At 41.1% G+C, this 16,374-nt stretch overlaps 1 protein-coding gene across 1 annotated transcript in view; it reads left to right on the top strand.

Moving 5' to 3' along the window:
- The first annotated feature begins 7,808 nt into the window (after positions 1–7,808).
- The window catches only part of LOC122612554 (Krueppel-like factor luna), a 113,608-nt gene continuing 105,042 nt past the window's right edge, over positions 7,809–16,374 (top strand). The window contains exons 1-2 of the mRNA XM_043786257.1: positions 7,809–8,708; positions 14,737–15,305. Of these exons, the coding sequence (XP_043642192.1) occupies positions 15,204–15,305 (102 nt within the window). The 5' untranslated portion in view covers positions 7,809–8,708; positions 14,737–15,203. The remainder of the gene's footprint in view (positions 8,709–14,736; positions 15,306–16,374) is intronic.

The raw sequence follows: 16,374 nt of genomic DNA, 5'->3' as shown, positions 1-16,374 counted from the left end.
GACAGAAAGCATGGCCGCAGGCGAAAGGGGCCACTACAAAAGGCCAGGAATCGGCGTAGTTGGGCATGTAGATATGGGGATATATACAGTAGATATATATCCAGTACATATGTGTGCCTGTGCCTGTTTCTGGGCAGATGACAAAATCGAATCAAATCCAGGTGACTAAAGCTGAATGGAGGGAGCTAAGTGAGTGCGTTTAACTCTGGCAAGCGAGTGAGACGAGCTTCAGTTGCTGCAACTTGGCTCTGTGCCTGATTGTCAAGGATTCGGCTAACACATCATAATTAATTTGCAGGCATATTGATTACCCATGACAACAATGTGGATTTGCTTCAATTGCCTTTTATCGAACAGCCAATTAATGTCCAGCACAAATAACAAACTGCTTGCTAATTGAAGGATTTGCGAATACCTTGGTTTTAAATAGGACAAAAGGACATTCTAATAAATGGTCATATTTTATATAAATGTTTATTAAATCGACGCAAGGATGTGTAACATACCGAATAGCTCTTGAATTTAATTCTTATTAAAAACAATATTACATTCCTTTAGTTTTACTTTTGATTGTTTACTTTGACTGTTTACTTTTGTATTTCTTTAATTGCATTTTAAAAGCTTCTATTTTGAAAAGCTTAATGGGCATAGATACTTCAATTGTGACATAAATGCCCAACCTTTCACCTTCGATGCCGCTGAAAAGGGCTGTTTGCAGCTTAATGAGTGCCACAAACATGTGGCTGTCAACTAACGAAATCAGCGGCCAAAACCATTATGCCCCCGCCTTTTGGTGGGCGTGGCAGATTCAATAATGCAAGTGTCACCCTGCGAGTGTGTGTGAGTGCAATAAATGAATGGCCATTAAGCAAAGCGCAAAGGGTTTTTTAAATTATGCGTGTAAATGCATTCGACGTGCAGCAAGCATAAAGCTGGGGGCGGGCGTTGGCGAGGTGGGCGTGGCATATGTAATGATGTGCCCGCCGGCGTCGAAAAGATTGGCAAAAAATCTGGAGAAGTTCGGAAACGGGAGTTAACAAACGCTAATTGAATAAAGTCGCGAAGGGCTCTGGGCGAAAATCAACATTTAACTTGTTGCCAGTGATTGAGCGCTGAATATTTAATTAATATCAGTTGCATGTGACTAGAGGGGAGTTCCCTTAGTTGATAACTAGCTGTAACAAATGGATTCCATAACTTGGAACAATCACGAGAGAAATGAGCATGTGTCTTTTGCAAGTTGTTGACCAATTTATGCAGCGAAACCGTTTTTTCAATTAGACAATTAATGTTCTCTTTTAATTTTACGACCACACAGGCAAAACGCCAAATTAAGAGTTAATTCAATTACGATGGAAAATATATGCACACAAAAAAAATCGCCAAGTTTGAAGCAACAAAATGAAAAATGAAAGTTTTATTTAATTGTAGAATCATTACATTGGAACAAGTTTATGGCTCAAATGCTGCATTGGGAATATATTTTTGCAAATCAATATGGCTAATTGGAATATTTTAAATTGATAACTTTTGTTTGCAATGCAGTAATGTTAATTTTGGGTGGAAACAACAGCAGCTGCTCATTGAATTAGCATTGATACTGGCACTAACCCAATGATGGGAGTACTGAATTTGTGCCATTTTGCAGGCAATGCAAGTTCTTAAATTCGCCGTTTAATTGAATTAGCAGATGCGAAGCGAGTCCGGAGTTAAGTGATTCCAGATTAAACATTAAAGCAGAACATTATGACAATACATTCTTTTTGCAGGCATTAAGAAGAAAAGGCGGCTATTAAACAATTTGCAATAGTCGAGCGGTGGGATTAATGGGTTGGTCGCCGGGCCTTTATGGCCGTAAACCAATATTTGCATTGTTAAAAGTCTGCGACAACATTGACGAGGCTGCAGTGTGTTTGTTGATTATTGAATCATAATTAAAATTGTTTAATTTAAAATTAATTTTATAAGCAAGCAGCGGCGCTCCAGCCGCCGCATCCCAGGACCTGGCTGAAATTATACAAACATTTTTATTAAAATGACGACCGCCGCCGGAGACAAATATGCAAATTCTGCGGCAAAGTGGGTGTTTGCTTTATGGGCTGAGTTGGTAGCTGGGCGGCTTTCTGGTATTTGTTTTTGATACTTTAATAAGCATTTCGGTGGCGTATCTTTGGGGCAGTTGAAAAGTGCAAATTGCAAATTGCAAATGGCGAATGGCGAATTGCAATACAAATCCCACCAGCCTAGGCCGCCAGCGATAATTATGCGAATTTATTTCAAAATGTATTAAATGCGCGATGACACAATTTTAATAGCTTTCCGCTTTACAGCGCCGCTGCAGCACAAACAGCACAAACGGCACAAACGCGGGCAAATAATAAAAAATGTTTGCTTTTAATTAAATTGCATTCGCCATTATTTATGTAAAAGTTAATTAATCTAACGTGGCGTGAAATCGAGGCTTACACAGCTCTCTTCTAAGCCAACTGCTCGTTAATTGCTGGCCGGCAAATTAATGGCCGGGTTAATCTGCATTAAGCCGCTGCTCTACAATCCAGTCACTGGACTCCTTTTCATTTTTCCCCTGCGATCGCACTGAATGAGCTGGAAGTTGCGAGCTGCTCGAATTAACGCTGAAAACGATATCCATATAAATCAATTGGCTTTCATAATTAAATGCACTGCTCTGCGATTTAAAAAAGTTTATAGAATTGGTAAATGTTCTGCGGCAATGCACACATTTTACTGCGCTGATTTGAGATTATCTTGGCCCATTTGTTCAACATCCTATAATTTGTACAGATGATGATGAATGTGTATTGTATTTATTCATAAAATGCATCAGAAAGCCGATTCATCTGTTTTGAAATGAGGCAGTTCAAAACATTGAACATTGCTCATGGATTAGCCTAATATAGAATCAAGTATAAATGTGCTACCTCTTAAGAGAGTCAATTTAAGTATAGACTTTTTAGTTCTTCTTGAGAACTAACTATCCAGTATGAATGTGTTACCTCTTAATAGAGTCACTTTAAAGCACGCAAAGAATAGACTTTTTAGTTGTTCTTGAGAACTAACAACTAGTTGTATGTTATCTCAACAATCTTTGCAATATCTTATCCTCTTTTGATTTGTTTTACCGAATTGCGCTGGTCAGTTTCTCTAGAATCGCTATCGCGGGCGTTATCTCCTTGATATGCGAAACGGCATGCGTAAACTTATTTTTAGCTCCTTATTGGCAACCAACTTCCCCTTTCCGCATTCAGTTCGCAATCGTAATCCTTTGGAGTTTCTGGGACTTGTCATTTATTCCGTTTGTATCTCAACCCTCCACTTCGCACTCGTGTGATGCGCATGGTTTATTGTTGCTGCGCCTATTTGCATGCTCGGCAATTTGAAATTGTCAAAGACGTGCAAACAGAGACGGCTAAAAGTTGGCTGAAAGAAGTTCTTCATCTCGGAAACTTGTGCCGCTGACTGACTGGCTGTTTGCTCGACGCAATGAACTGCAGCTAAGTGGATGGCAAGTGTTTATATTTGCCAGAAATTAAATTAATTTCGGCCCTAAAACGGATGACAAAGCAGTTAATGAATGAATGCCCTGCCATGTTCGTTTGTTTTGGCCATTAACGGGGCCCGAAAGAAATCAGGCAAAGTATGTGCTTTAAGCCCAGAGCTAAGCCGGGAAAGTTTACCTCTCCCACCCAGAAAGAAATTATGTGGAGTGAGAGGTTCTTCTGGCGACATGCAATGAATATCAACAGATTTTTATGAGCCACACATGTTAACTCTCGCTTTGTCTCTTTCTGCTCCCCGCTAGCCGTCTCTTTCACGCTTTCCTTATGGATTTTTCTCAGTTTTTCCACCCTCTGCTGAGGCAGAAGTAGCGAATCCCCCGACTGCCCAGGACAGAGATAATGATTAGTGTGATGTGCATAATAATCATTCTCATATTCCACGATTAGTTTCCAATTCATATGCGTCTGCCTTCTCTCCTTATGTATAAACCCCCCTCTCTTTCTCTCCCATTCTCTCTCTCTCTCACTCACGTACACATCGCCATCTCTTTCGGCTTCTTGGCCAATTTTCCACCTTTAATGCGCCTGGTATACAGGAAAAAACCATTAAATGATCTCCGTTTTATTTGGGTAATATTGTTGTCTTACATCAGTACTTTTTTTATTAAGTAATAGAAGTTAGTGGCTAATAAATTTAGGTCTTCGTTAGATGGCTAAATCATTAACAGTTAATGAGTTAATGTTTCTTGTATCTGTTGACATTTTTAGGATGGTTAAGTAATTATTCTCGAGATTTGCCATTCAAAGTTAAGCGAGATAAGATATATTCATACTATAAATAAATTCTCCATCCGAGATTTCAAATTTGAGCATATAAAATATAACTTAAATTGCTGTATATATTTGTTGAATTTTGTATATTTCTTTTATTCCACTATATTAATCTACATATGTTCAGCTCTGCGGGTATCCACTGTACCGCGTTCGAGCCTTTGTTGCTATTTTATTTTTTCGGGGGGGTAACAGGCAACAGAAATATTACCACGTAAATTATTAATCAGCCGAATGGGCCTCCCCCGCCCCCGTCCCTTCCCTCGACTACCCTGCGTAGCATAAGTTTCCGTCGATTTGTCTGTTACTTAACATGCATAAAATGTTTCCATGAATACATCAAAATATTTTCGCTTTGGCAGCAGCGGCGGCCAGAAGCTTAGCATTAACCATAGCCCCCAACCTGCTGCTTTCGGTTGTTTCGGTTTTGGCCATTGGCTTAAGCTGGAAAGTGTCGTCTTCTGTCTTGTGTCTTCTGTCTGCTTGGCGATTCCGACTGCGAGCGCATATTGTGCCTGTTTTTTGAGCAATTTGCTTTGTGATTTTATGCACTTTATGATTTCCTTAATGGCACAGTCGGTCGAAGACGGTCGCCAGTTGCCAGTTGCCCGTTGCTTATTGCCAGTCGCCAGTTTACCAGTTGAGTAGGTGGCTGCCAGCAGTCTGTATCTGTGAGATACGTACTTAAAGTGCTGTTATTGATGGCTAATATGGACAAGCGCCTCGCTGGAGTCGCAAATTGGCAGATGATGTATAAGCAGAGTTGGGTTTTATTTGCTCAGGGTCTAGTTGTCGGTATTCCATCTGCCAACTATTTTTATAGAGATTTATTATAACCTATATCTATAATATTACTTAAGGCAGGAAATGGGCTTCTATAATGCTTTATTTGACTTATGAACTCATAATTCAAAACTAATCCATTTAAAATATAGAATGGTGACTCTTAGTTCCTGATCAGTACTGCAGCTAGTTGCTACTCCCCATTCCGAGCTTATGTGTCCCTGGACTGCACTTAATCTGCAAGTCGGCCAGCGTAATTGTTTCCCCCGAAACTCCAGAGAGTGCTCGAAATGCAGTGGCCCAAAGGTGGGCAGCCGCAGAAAGGGACACAGCCACAGACACACCTGTAATTAAGGGCAGGTGGACTGGCGAGCCCTACGAGTGCGTGGACAACGGCAAACATACATGGAGCGACAAACATAAATTTCCATTACAATTGCACAAACGTCACATTAGACGCTATCAAGGCGCAATTTGCAGCGTCTACTAAATCAATAAGCCAAACTTGGCAACCTAACGGATACGCACATTAGCATGCACATGTGTATTTGGCCAAGAGCACTTTGCATGCAAGCCTCCCGGCAAACATAATAAATTGTAACGCGCTTTACATTAACATTTACATAATCGCAATTAATCGACAACATTTCGGTCTGTATGCGCTGCAGATCCCGCTCGAATCCGAGTCCCGTCGCCAGTTTATGCTCCAATCAATATTAATAACGATTGCACTGGACCCCTTACTCCCCCACTCCCCCCCCCCCACTGCCGCCCCCACAGCCCACCGATAATAGACAATATGCCGCTCCCAACTTGGCCCGAACTTCGGCCAGAGCTTTTGGTGGCATAAACTGTGCCATTTACGGATTTGTGTGACTTCCGCCTGCCGTTGGAAACCCGAGAGCCGGGCACTGAGCACTGGACACTGGGCACTGGGGAAGGGAGTGGGAACTGGGAGCCGGGGAAATGGGGAAATGGGCACTTCGAGTTCGAGCCGAGAACTTAGAAGGCAGCCGAACGAAGGGCAAGATGTCAAATTGTCAACGCACCTTTGCCGCCTCATAATCTCGATGGGGGGACATCCATGCACATGTGCTTAGGTACAGTCAGTACTCCCTTAAACGAACCCAAAAATGACCCTTGAACTTAACAAGTTCCATTTTCCACAGCATTGTATATAAATCTATATGAAATGCATGACATTTAAAATTATTTTCTATGCAAATATTGCAGGATTCAAAAAGTAGCCTTGACGCACGTCAGTTTTTAACTCCTATCAAAGCAGCTGCAACTTTTCGACTCGCAGAAATTCAGCTTATTAAATCCCGACTGTTGTTCTGTGTTAGTGGGTGTGTGTGGTTCGGAGGGCTATTGTTGCTAGTTTATTTGCAATTATGCCAACTGCCAGCTGCCTGCGCATTACACGCTTGTCATAATTTTGCTGGCAGGCGTATACGCAATGTGATTGTCAATTATTGAAGCAATATGGGGACCATTGGAGCACCACAGGAAGTGCATAAATATTTGAGCAGGCCTTTTGGCCAGATTTTGCTAATTAGCCAAATGATCAAAATTGATTGTCATGGCCAGAACTAAATGTTAGATGGCTGTTAGCTGCTAGCTAACATAGCACCCAATATCGTAAATGTATAACAGTTAAAGCAAATTAATTTTAATTATAATAAATAGTGTGGAATTTAAATTAAAAAAAATATTATTTTGTTTGCTTAGTTTATTAAACATTGAAATTATTTTATTTATTTTTAACAATCAACTTGGTAAACATTTACCATAAGTTTCCGGCTTAAGAGAGTTCTCATTTAAGAGTATCTCCGCTCTCTTAGCCGGCTTCGTTATTTCCTATTCGTTATTTTGTTTTCACGACCACTGCTTCGTTAACAGTCTCTCGGCGCTCGCTTAACAGAGTTTCGTCAAGTTTTAACGGTGGCTGCTTGCAGTTACATTTATGTTGGCGCCAAAGCAAAGTTTTTAATAACTATAGTTTAATGTTTTGTAGGTATTTTAATAATTGCTTAAATTAATAAAGATAATTTTTAAAAACTTTTTTAATGCATATATCTCAAAATAATATTTTAAAAACTAAGACTAAACTGTGAGTAAAGTATTTAGGCAGGAAATGCTAGTTCTTGTGAAAACGTTATTAAATTATATTCTTGCGCTAATTTTAACTTGATAAATGCGTTTGTATAAACAAAATGCAATGTTTTTTGTTATCTTTTAAAGGTGAACTGTAATTTAAAAACCTTAATATAGTCTTCTAAATTTGTTAAATTGTATAGAGTTGTTAAATCAAATACAGGGTTTTGACATGTTTCTTGTGAGGTATTATATATTTTTTATCTTAATCAAGTATTCTTTGTATATACATACATATGTAAATTTTGTAAATAGTTTTACGACTATTATTAGTTTGCATATAACAATAGTTTTTTGAAATGGCAGCAGGGACCTGCTAATAAGAATAGCTGCCACAAAGTCTGCTTAAATCGTCACCGATTGCAGTTCTTATCTCTCAATCCGTCAGATGCACTTAACATAAGCTTAACATTTCGTGCAGCCGCAACATAACACTGCGGTTAACATAACTCGGCGACTTGGGGCTCTAACATAGTTCGCTTTACAGACGCGTAACAGTCAAATTTCAGAAGTCGAAGCGGAAAGACGCGTTTTTCTCACGTCCTCTTTTCTGCCGGTTATTCGGAAAATCGCAGTCGCAGTCGCCAACGCAGTTATCGGATGAATCTATGCAATCGCACAGATAATTATTTTGGCCAAAAATAACAGCAACAACAAAAAAACGCCGATCTGAAAGATACGAGTACGAAACCCAACGGATTGCCAATTTGTTTATATGCCATGGTTGCGTGTGTGTGTGCGCGAGTATCTGTGTGAGCAGCGCGTGTAAACAAAAAAAAGGAAAGAAAAAAAAGAAGAAATAAAAATAAACGAGCAGTGTATCTTCTTCGGCTCTGATAAGCTGACAAGTTTGATAAAACACCAACCGATGGTTGTTGTTAACAGCTAGGAAAACACAAGTGCTACTGCATAAGAAAAACCCCCCTCTCTCCGCCCCCACGCCGTCTAAATTACGAATCCAAACAAAAAGCGCCGGCTAGCGGAATAAGTGAAATTCAAGATACAATTGTAAATACAGCGGAATTATTGGAAAATATACACAAATAGCATCGGTATCGCCGGTGGCGCTGCGAATTAAAGCCGTGAAAAATTCGCTGAAACAACAACAACAACAACTACAATAACAACGACAACAACAACAGCAGTAAGCAATTATTGTGCGAAGTATACGACTAAGTTCTTATCGGTGTGCGATCGTTGTTGTTAATATTATTATTCTATATGCTGGTTCGTTGAGTTGTTGTTATTGCCTTAGCCGGCGTCGCGTCGGTGTTAGTGTGTCGGTGTGTTTGTGTGCAAACGAGTTTGCAAATACAACAAAAAGGAAGCAAAAAATTATTGCAGTTACGGTGGCAAGTGTTGCAGATATACCAGCGGCAGCAACAGCAGCAGCAACAACAACAACAACAAGTTAGCCAGGTACGATGGCTGGGTAGGAAAATGCAAGAAAATGAAGGAAAATGTAGGAAAATCGCGAGCCAAATAAAAGCAAAGACCGAAATTGAAAGCTCATTAACTGGCGAGTGCGAAGTGCGGCTTTGATTCACCGCTATCCTGTAGACAAGTGTAAATTTTAGCACGTCCGCTGTGAATTGTGAATCACTAGACAGCCCCCCCCCAACCCCTCCCCCTCAGCAATGCACAATTACTCACGGTAATAAAGGCTGGCAAACAAAACACAGAGAAAAAATATCATTTCATCGGGTTATTTAATGTTAGAGTAGTAATCCATTTCATAGATACAAAACACAGTGTTTGCTTTTTACTAGAGCGAAAGAAATGTTGTTGAAAGTTGTGTTTTAACACTATAAATATACAAAATGTATAGAGAAGCACACAGCTGTTTTATGTTTAGTTACATGAAAATGATTAATATTAAAAAATTCTAGATTGTGTTTCAGGAAGTTTATCATACCCGTGATATCATAAAAAACAAGAGCAGTCACAGTAAAAAATATTTGTCACTGAGTCACTTTTCGTGTTAAAAACTCATTCTGCTCTCAAATAAAATTCATTAAATTCATTTCAAATAACCTTTAAGAATAGTAAAAATATCTGGTTTTGTTGATTTTCTAAGCTGATGATTATCTTTAAAGTTTAAAGTAAGCGTAGTACCGAAATAGAGTAATAGATAGCTCCAAAGCAGCATGTCATGTTGTATGAACGTTTATCATGCTTGATTTGCAATTGGCGAACCCCCAAAACAATCTAAGAGTATGAGTATGGTCGGAGGATAAAAACCCCGGTGATAAAGAGTTTTATGATATTTTCCACTGGACAACCCACACTCATCGCTCGAGTGCGGCCAAAATCGAGTCGTCTAATCGGTTCCGTTCCAGATTCCCGTACTGTGACTATTGTTACAGCGAATACTCTCAGCTGGCGATACATTTGCATCGATCGGATCACGTATTCTGCATCTGATTCATGCAGTGTCTGGATAGAATTCGATTTGAAATGCGGTTGACTCGCCGGCGCCGCCATCCCCATAATCGTATAAATATGAATAGCTAGGAAACACAGCCATACACACAGCTATATGGCAATCTATATATGGCAATATATATGCAGCAGTATATACTCGAATTCGCTGGCGGATCGAACAGCCAATGCACTTGTTGTGCGATTAATTCGAATCGCCTTCAGCTCGGCTTGCACCGGTCTCCCCTTACACTTTCCGCCGAATGTCAACAGAAATGGAGGGGCACAGGTTGTCAAATGCTCATATACACGTAGTGGCTGGTTCTTGGTACACTAAATATTTACTGATAGCTTCGCTTTGTAATCCAATTACTCAGTGCTGAGTGTTCCTCCAGATTGGCGCTAATGAACTGGGGGGAGTGTGGTTATTGCCCGCTAATGGTTTTCAAAATCACTCTCGCCTCCACGAAGACCATCTTCTCGGAGGACTTAGTCTCATATATTTATGGGATTCCGGGTCCGGACCCAGTTCCAATTAAAGGGGATGCCACATGTGTCGGAGGCCGAAAATAAAGTGCCCCCGTCGAACTGTCGCCTTGATATATACGCGCCACGGTCTTTATTAATATTTATTTGGCTGAACGAAAATAAAATAGAGAGCATAAATAACGCTTTGTTTATAAACACACAAGCCGTTTGGCAACTAAAAATAAATGACGCGAACGGCCCAGCCGAAATAAAAAAGGGAACTTCTTCATTCACTGTCTTATCTGCCCTCCAGCAGTTTTCCATCTAAGCCTCCATCTCCATTTCCATCTCCATTTCCATCCGGCTCGGACTTGGATTGCCTCTTGTTCTGCTGGTCACTTTGTGTGCGATGGGAAATGGCAGGGAAATCTCTTGACAGCATTTCCGAACTTCCCCTGCGGTGGCATAACGTGCATATCCCTGCCAACAGGTACAAATCCAAAGGAACATTTTTGCCCTATTATGAATTAATTGCCGGCAACCGCAAAGAAGCCGCAGCAAAATGCCGAACTCCAACCCTAAATCCTCCTCAGCCTCCTTAAATATTCCCCCGAAACTGTGGCCTCTGCAGATAGAAAAACCTGAGATTTCCCATCTGGAAACTTGTTCCAAAAATACTCGCTTTAAATAAATACTCGAATCATTTGAAATAAATCTAAATGAAATTCCAGCACTGGCTGTATATTAAAAACTTGATGACTTATGCGTTGATAAGAGCGCATTATTGTTTTGCACAGTATTTTTAGTTACTTGAATTTATAGTAAATAAATAAATCAACAGCTCAGAGAACTTGTTGTAAAAGCCCTTTTTTCCATGTGTAATGTGATAAAGGAGCTCGAATTTGCTTATGGAAGTTGTGTTGCCTGTGTTCTCAATGCTTTCAATGTTTTCAATGTCAATCCGCGTGCAACCGCAACAGCAGAAAATGAAATGGGATTTTCTAATTGAGAATGCGTGTGCCTGCCATTCCTATTCCCATTCCCATTGCTATTCCCGTTTTCCTATTTCCTAAAGGAAAATTCCCACTCGAATTGGAATGTAAACAAAATGCGATATAAAAATAGACAAGCCATGAAAATTTCCCCTTTCACTCCGCCTGCCTTTGCTCTGCAGCAATTCACGTGTGAAATGAACAAAGTGTTGATTTGCTTCTGGCCTGTGTGCTATGCTATATGCCACATAACTAAGAGTATACTCGCTTCGTATCGTATGTGGGTGACTGAACGCTGGAGCTGGAGGATGGGGGATGGGAAATGGGGGTTTTGGATGGGGGATAATACGAGCAGGAAATCATACAATGTGAGAAGAGCTTGTCCCCTCTGCGTAGGAGCAGGCAAATCAAGTTCGGGGAATGAAGTTCATTTCATTTGGGTTCGCCTTGCTGTTGCCATGTCATGGTGCACGGCGAGAAAATGTTTGAAAACGAACAGAACGGATACTAAAGTGGTGTCATTTAAATGGTGTGGCAAGCCCAGTAATGTGAATCTTTAGTGTGATTAAAATTTGTATTAATAAGTGAATAGAAATCATTCAGCAACATTATTCACTTACATCCTTTTGCATTTGTTAAATCTGCAATACTGATAGTAAAGATAAGTGCCTGTGGAGTTTTTCTCTCTGTGTGGCTGTCCCCAAGCCGAAGAAATGGAAGATGAAAAGCAGCTACAAAGTCTCACAAATGCAGGCAAATACCCGTTGGACTGCTGATGACGTTTTCACTGTCTATTGTTGCTGCTGTTGCTGCTGTTGCTGCTTTTGCTGCTGCTGCTGTCGGCTGAGTGGATCCAAGTCCAAGTCGCAAGTCTGGCTGCCCGTTAAGGTCGTTGCGATGTGGTTCTGTTTCTGTTTCTGATGTGCAGCAACAACAATCAGCAGCAGAAGCAGCCACAGCAGCAGCAGCAGCAACATTCAGGGATCCCGCGCTTTCTTAGCGCTTAAAATTCCGTTTCGAAAATGGAAAACAAAACAAAAACAAACTGCTCGAGACTCCGCCGACTCCAATCGCGACTCCAAACTCACATCCAAATCAACTTGAGCGCTGAAGTGGCCACGCAGCAGCAGCAGCAACAGCAGCAGCAGCAACAGCAACATCGCAGCAGCAACATGATGGAGAAGCCGGGGGAAGAAAAAAATTAAAATTAAAACGCACGTAGGCAGCAGAAGACGAGGGAAGAACCGGGGAAGTTAACGTGGTTGTCTGCCCTCGTGGCGCGTTAAGTTGTTGATTGAAGGGTATTTGAGTAAAGTATCTTTACGTGTGTCTGCCATGGATGTTGCTGCTGCCTCTGCTGCCTCTGCTGCTGCTGCTGTTGCACTCATAAATGCAGCTGGGAGATTCCTTGGGGGAGGCAGAGGTCTGGCTTGTGTGGGTTTTTGTTTTTCGGTGTCTGGTGGGCCGGGATTTTCGTATCGCAAACTTAATGAGCAGCTGTACGAAGCACGCTCCTTTATTTGATTTCACTTGGGCGATAGCGCCCGAAACTGGGTTAGCAGTTAATTAGACCAAACGGCCATTCCGGCCAGACGCAAAACTCAAAGTTCAATACGAAAAGCGTATCGAGTTTCGTGTTTCTAGCGAAATGCGAACCGGCCATCCGCTCATTTCATGCTCAGCCAAACCAAGTCAAACCAAACCAAGCCAAGTCAAAACGAACCCTTTGGACAAGGGCCAAAAGCACAAACAACCAGACTGGACCCAAACTGTACCCCAGACATAACTTTTTGTTTCGATTCGCTTCCCCTATTCTGTCTAATGTTCTTTTCCCCATTTTATACACATATAATACAAACTTGTAAAAATGTCTAGCGATAAAAATGTTCGATAATCAAAATGAAAACGACCGCCGAGGGATGGGAGCGGGGATGGGAGCGGGGAGGGGGGCGGCGATTGGATGGCTAACAATAAAACAGGAAGAGTTCAGAGCGCAGGACAAGTGTGTGAAAGGTTCGGGATGAAAATGCCTTCGATGCTGGAACTGCTGGAAAATCAATAAGCCATGCTTATTGTCAAAGACCAGGGAGCCAGCCAACAAAGCGCACAGAACAGAACATACCAGACCAGAACTGAAATGATATGGCAGACACACAGAGACACATGGGGCAGAGTCAAGAACATAAAAATGCCATTGACTGTGGCCCATCGTCTGTGATTGTGAAAGGGAGAGAAGTACACTCGGAGAAATGGCCGAGATGTACCACTCAAGTGATAAACAGAAAGCCCGAAAATGTAGATTTACCATCAAAGTTGCATACTTTTGTCATAGAAATATAGGCATTGCTTATTGGATTTATCTAACGCTCAGTTATATTCCATTCTGTGCTAAATCATTTATGCAACATAAGAGTATTCTACGCTAGATTAGTAGTTCTGAATTTATGCATCTGTTATGGTTTTTCCTGTGGCTCAAGAACACGGAAAAGCACTGACTTTCCTTTGGTGTAGGTCTAAAAGAATAGATACAGCTTCAGTCCGCCTTTCCCGTCATCAGCGACATTCGTCGACCTCCCACATAATTCTCCCACTGGCGGCGGCTGAGTAATGAAAGTTGCTTTTGCCAGGGCCAACAGAAGTGCATTGCAAAGTTCTAATTTGGCCAGGAAAAGAGAGGGAAACCGCTGCTGACTGCCGACTGCCGAATACCAAATGCCGCATGCAGCAACAAAAACAAAACTGTACCAAAGAGAAAAAAACAAGTTGAAAAACATAATACAGGGGGAAAAAGAGGGAAAAAGAAGTCCAAAAGTGCACACGGACGGTCGGTCAACGAATTTGGGTTTCGGCTGTGGTGGTTCTTTTTCAGTTAACACGAAAACGTTGTGAAAGAGCCCGGCTCAAACAACAACAAGAAACAGGTAGTAAAAATCGACAACAGACCGGGTTTACACCGCCACATGCACACACACACACACACACTCCTATAATTATTTGTGTGTGTGTGTGGCAGGAGAAGCGAGGAGTGAGGCACCAGGCTTAGAAATTAAAGAAAAACACAGGCTGAGTTGCCCAGTTGCGGCCGAAACCCGGGTCCGTGGCTCAAAACCGAGCCCCTGTTGACTATCATAATAATAAAATTCGAACCCAACACCGTCGCCTGCATGGCCATAGATACATACATAGATACTTACACATACATTCATACATACATATATGGTTATAGGTGTGTGTTTCGAATCGGGGTTACTGACCCAAAACGGTGTTTTGATAGTGAAAAAGTGTTGAGCTTGGCTAAAACGATCCCAAGCGATATGAAAATGTGAGCCAGCGGGATAGTCAGCCAGCCAGCAGCTAGCTGGGAAAATAAGCTTTGCCTAGTTCCAAAAACATAAAAATAAAAGAGAGAATTATTAATTCTCGATCTCGATGAGTCGGCGAAAATGTATGGGAAAAGGCGGATTACGAAAATGGAGCGAATTGCCTAGAAAATAATTGGGGTTAACTACAACAACTATGGAAACAGTATGATTAATGTTTATATTTGCACTTTTTCCTATTTGCAGAAACCAACACACGAGAGGCCACGAAAGTATGGGAATGTAACAAATCTGAATGAAAGTGCTGAAATGAAATAAATCCTAAGTGCATAAGAAACCGAAAATACCACTTGTAAATGACGAGCGTGTGCAAAGTGTAGATAATCACATATTAGCCGTATATTATTCGTATATATAGGCCAATATCCAATCGCGAGTGCTAGAATGCTGTCCACCACAGCATCGTTCGTCATCGGGATGCAGCAATCTGTCTGAAATCAAATCAAATTAAGCCAATCAAAATATATCTGTCGCTCTAAGTAACCAATCGTCGTAGCCAATCAAATCAAAATTGCATCAAAAGCAACCTCAAATTGTTGCCCCACCAGCAGTTTGAGTGCACCTTTCCGTCGGCCCCACTTCCCGAAACATTTAAAAACGGCCTCAAAACGGAGTCCCTAGAGTTTCTGCGGTGCGAGGAGGAGGACATCAAGATGGATATCCTTCCGAGTGGCAACATCTTCAGCGAGCTGGAGCGGATCTGCACCACCGGCTACTACTCGTCGCAGCCGTCGATCGAGGATCAATGGCAACAGGTGAGTTTCATTAAATAAATAACACGAGTTAACTAGCCTGTGGACTCCAAAGTCAACACTGTCTTAAAGGTATTATTCGGCTTTGTGAGCCCAATGTCTTCTACATTTTAGTTCAATGCTGTTGTCCAAAGTTCAGCTGAATACCAAATACTCAAGTAGTTTGTCCTCTTCATTAAATACTTTTTGATTCATCTTCGGACTTTTCGATGTAGATTTTTCCAAAAATAAGTAGTTCGATTTCATAATTCTTTCTGGGCATTCCTATTGTGTTGGTGGCTTTTAAGTCTATGAACATAAATCAAATTTCTGCCCTTTCCACTTTCCTCTATAATTTTCCCCCAGTTGACGTCACCCCCTCAGTTTGTTCGTTATTTATTTAGCATTTAGCCATTTATCATAGACTCAACTTCTTAGGCCAGTCGCTGGTATTTTATCGAAGCATTAACCGACTTTAGGCGCACTTCCTTGAAACGCATTGCGTAATATGTACACACATATGTATGTATGCGATCGGGAACTTAATGAACCCATGGAAAAAGATCACGGGTGATCTTCTGTTTGTTTCTCTGCCCAATAAAAAGTGAATGAAAAGAAGAAACCGTTTCAAGGTCCCACACTCTCTTGAATTTACCTGCCGAGCGTGGGCTAAAATTAAATTGCTAAAAATTATAAACTCTTGATAAGCGAAACTGTGTGTATGCCATAAGACATACATATGCACATATAAACATTTATGGGCTATACTACATATGCACATACATATATGTGATATGTGTGCAAAAAGCGAACAAGAGGAAGAGCCGAGTAAATAGATGCCGGCCCATAAATAAGCAAAACTCGCGAGCAGTCGGCGACCAGAGGCGGTTATCATCTGAGGGCATGCATAATATATATACTAAATACATAGCACACATACTTGTACTTTTTGCGAATTTTTTCGCACACTTGATATGCATATGTGTGTGTGGGTGTTTGTGAGCTTTTTCCGCTTTCTGTTTAGCTTGTATTTTATTTATTATTTTCCTTTGGCTTTTTTGGCCGCTCTGATAAAACGAATCGAAGCCGCCGC

The sequence above is a fragment of the Drosophila teissieri genome, chromosome 2R, assembly GCF_016746235.2.
Source record: "Drosophila teissieri strain GT53w chromosome 2R, Prin_Dtei_1.1, whole genome shotgun sequence".
NCBI lineage: Eukaryota > Metazoa > Arthropoda > Insecta > Diptera > Drosophilidae > Drosophila > Drosophila teissieri.
This window is presented reverse-complemented; position numbering and strand designations above follow the sequence as displayed.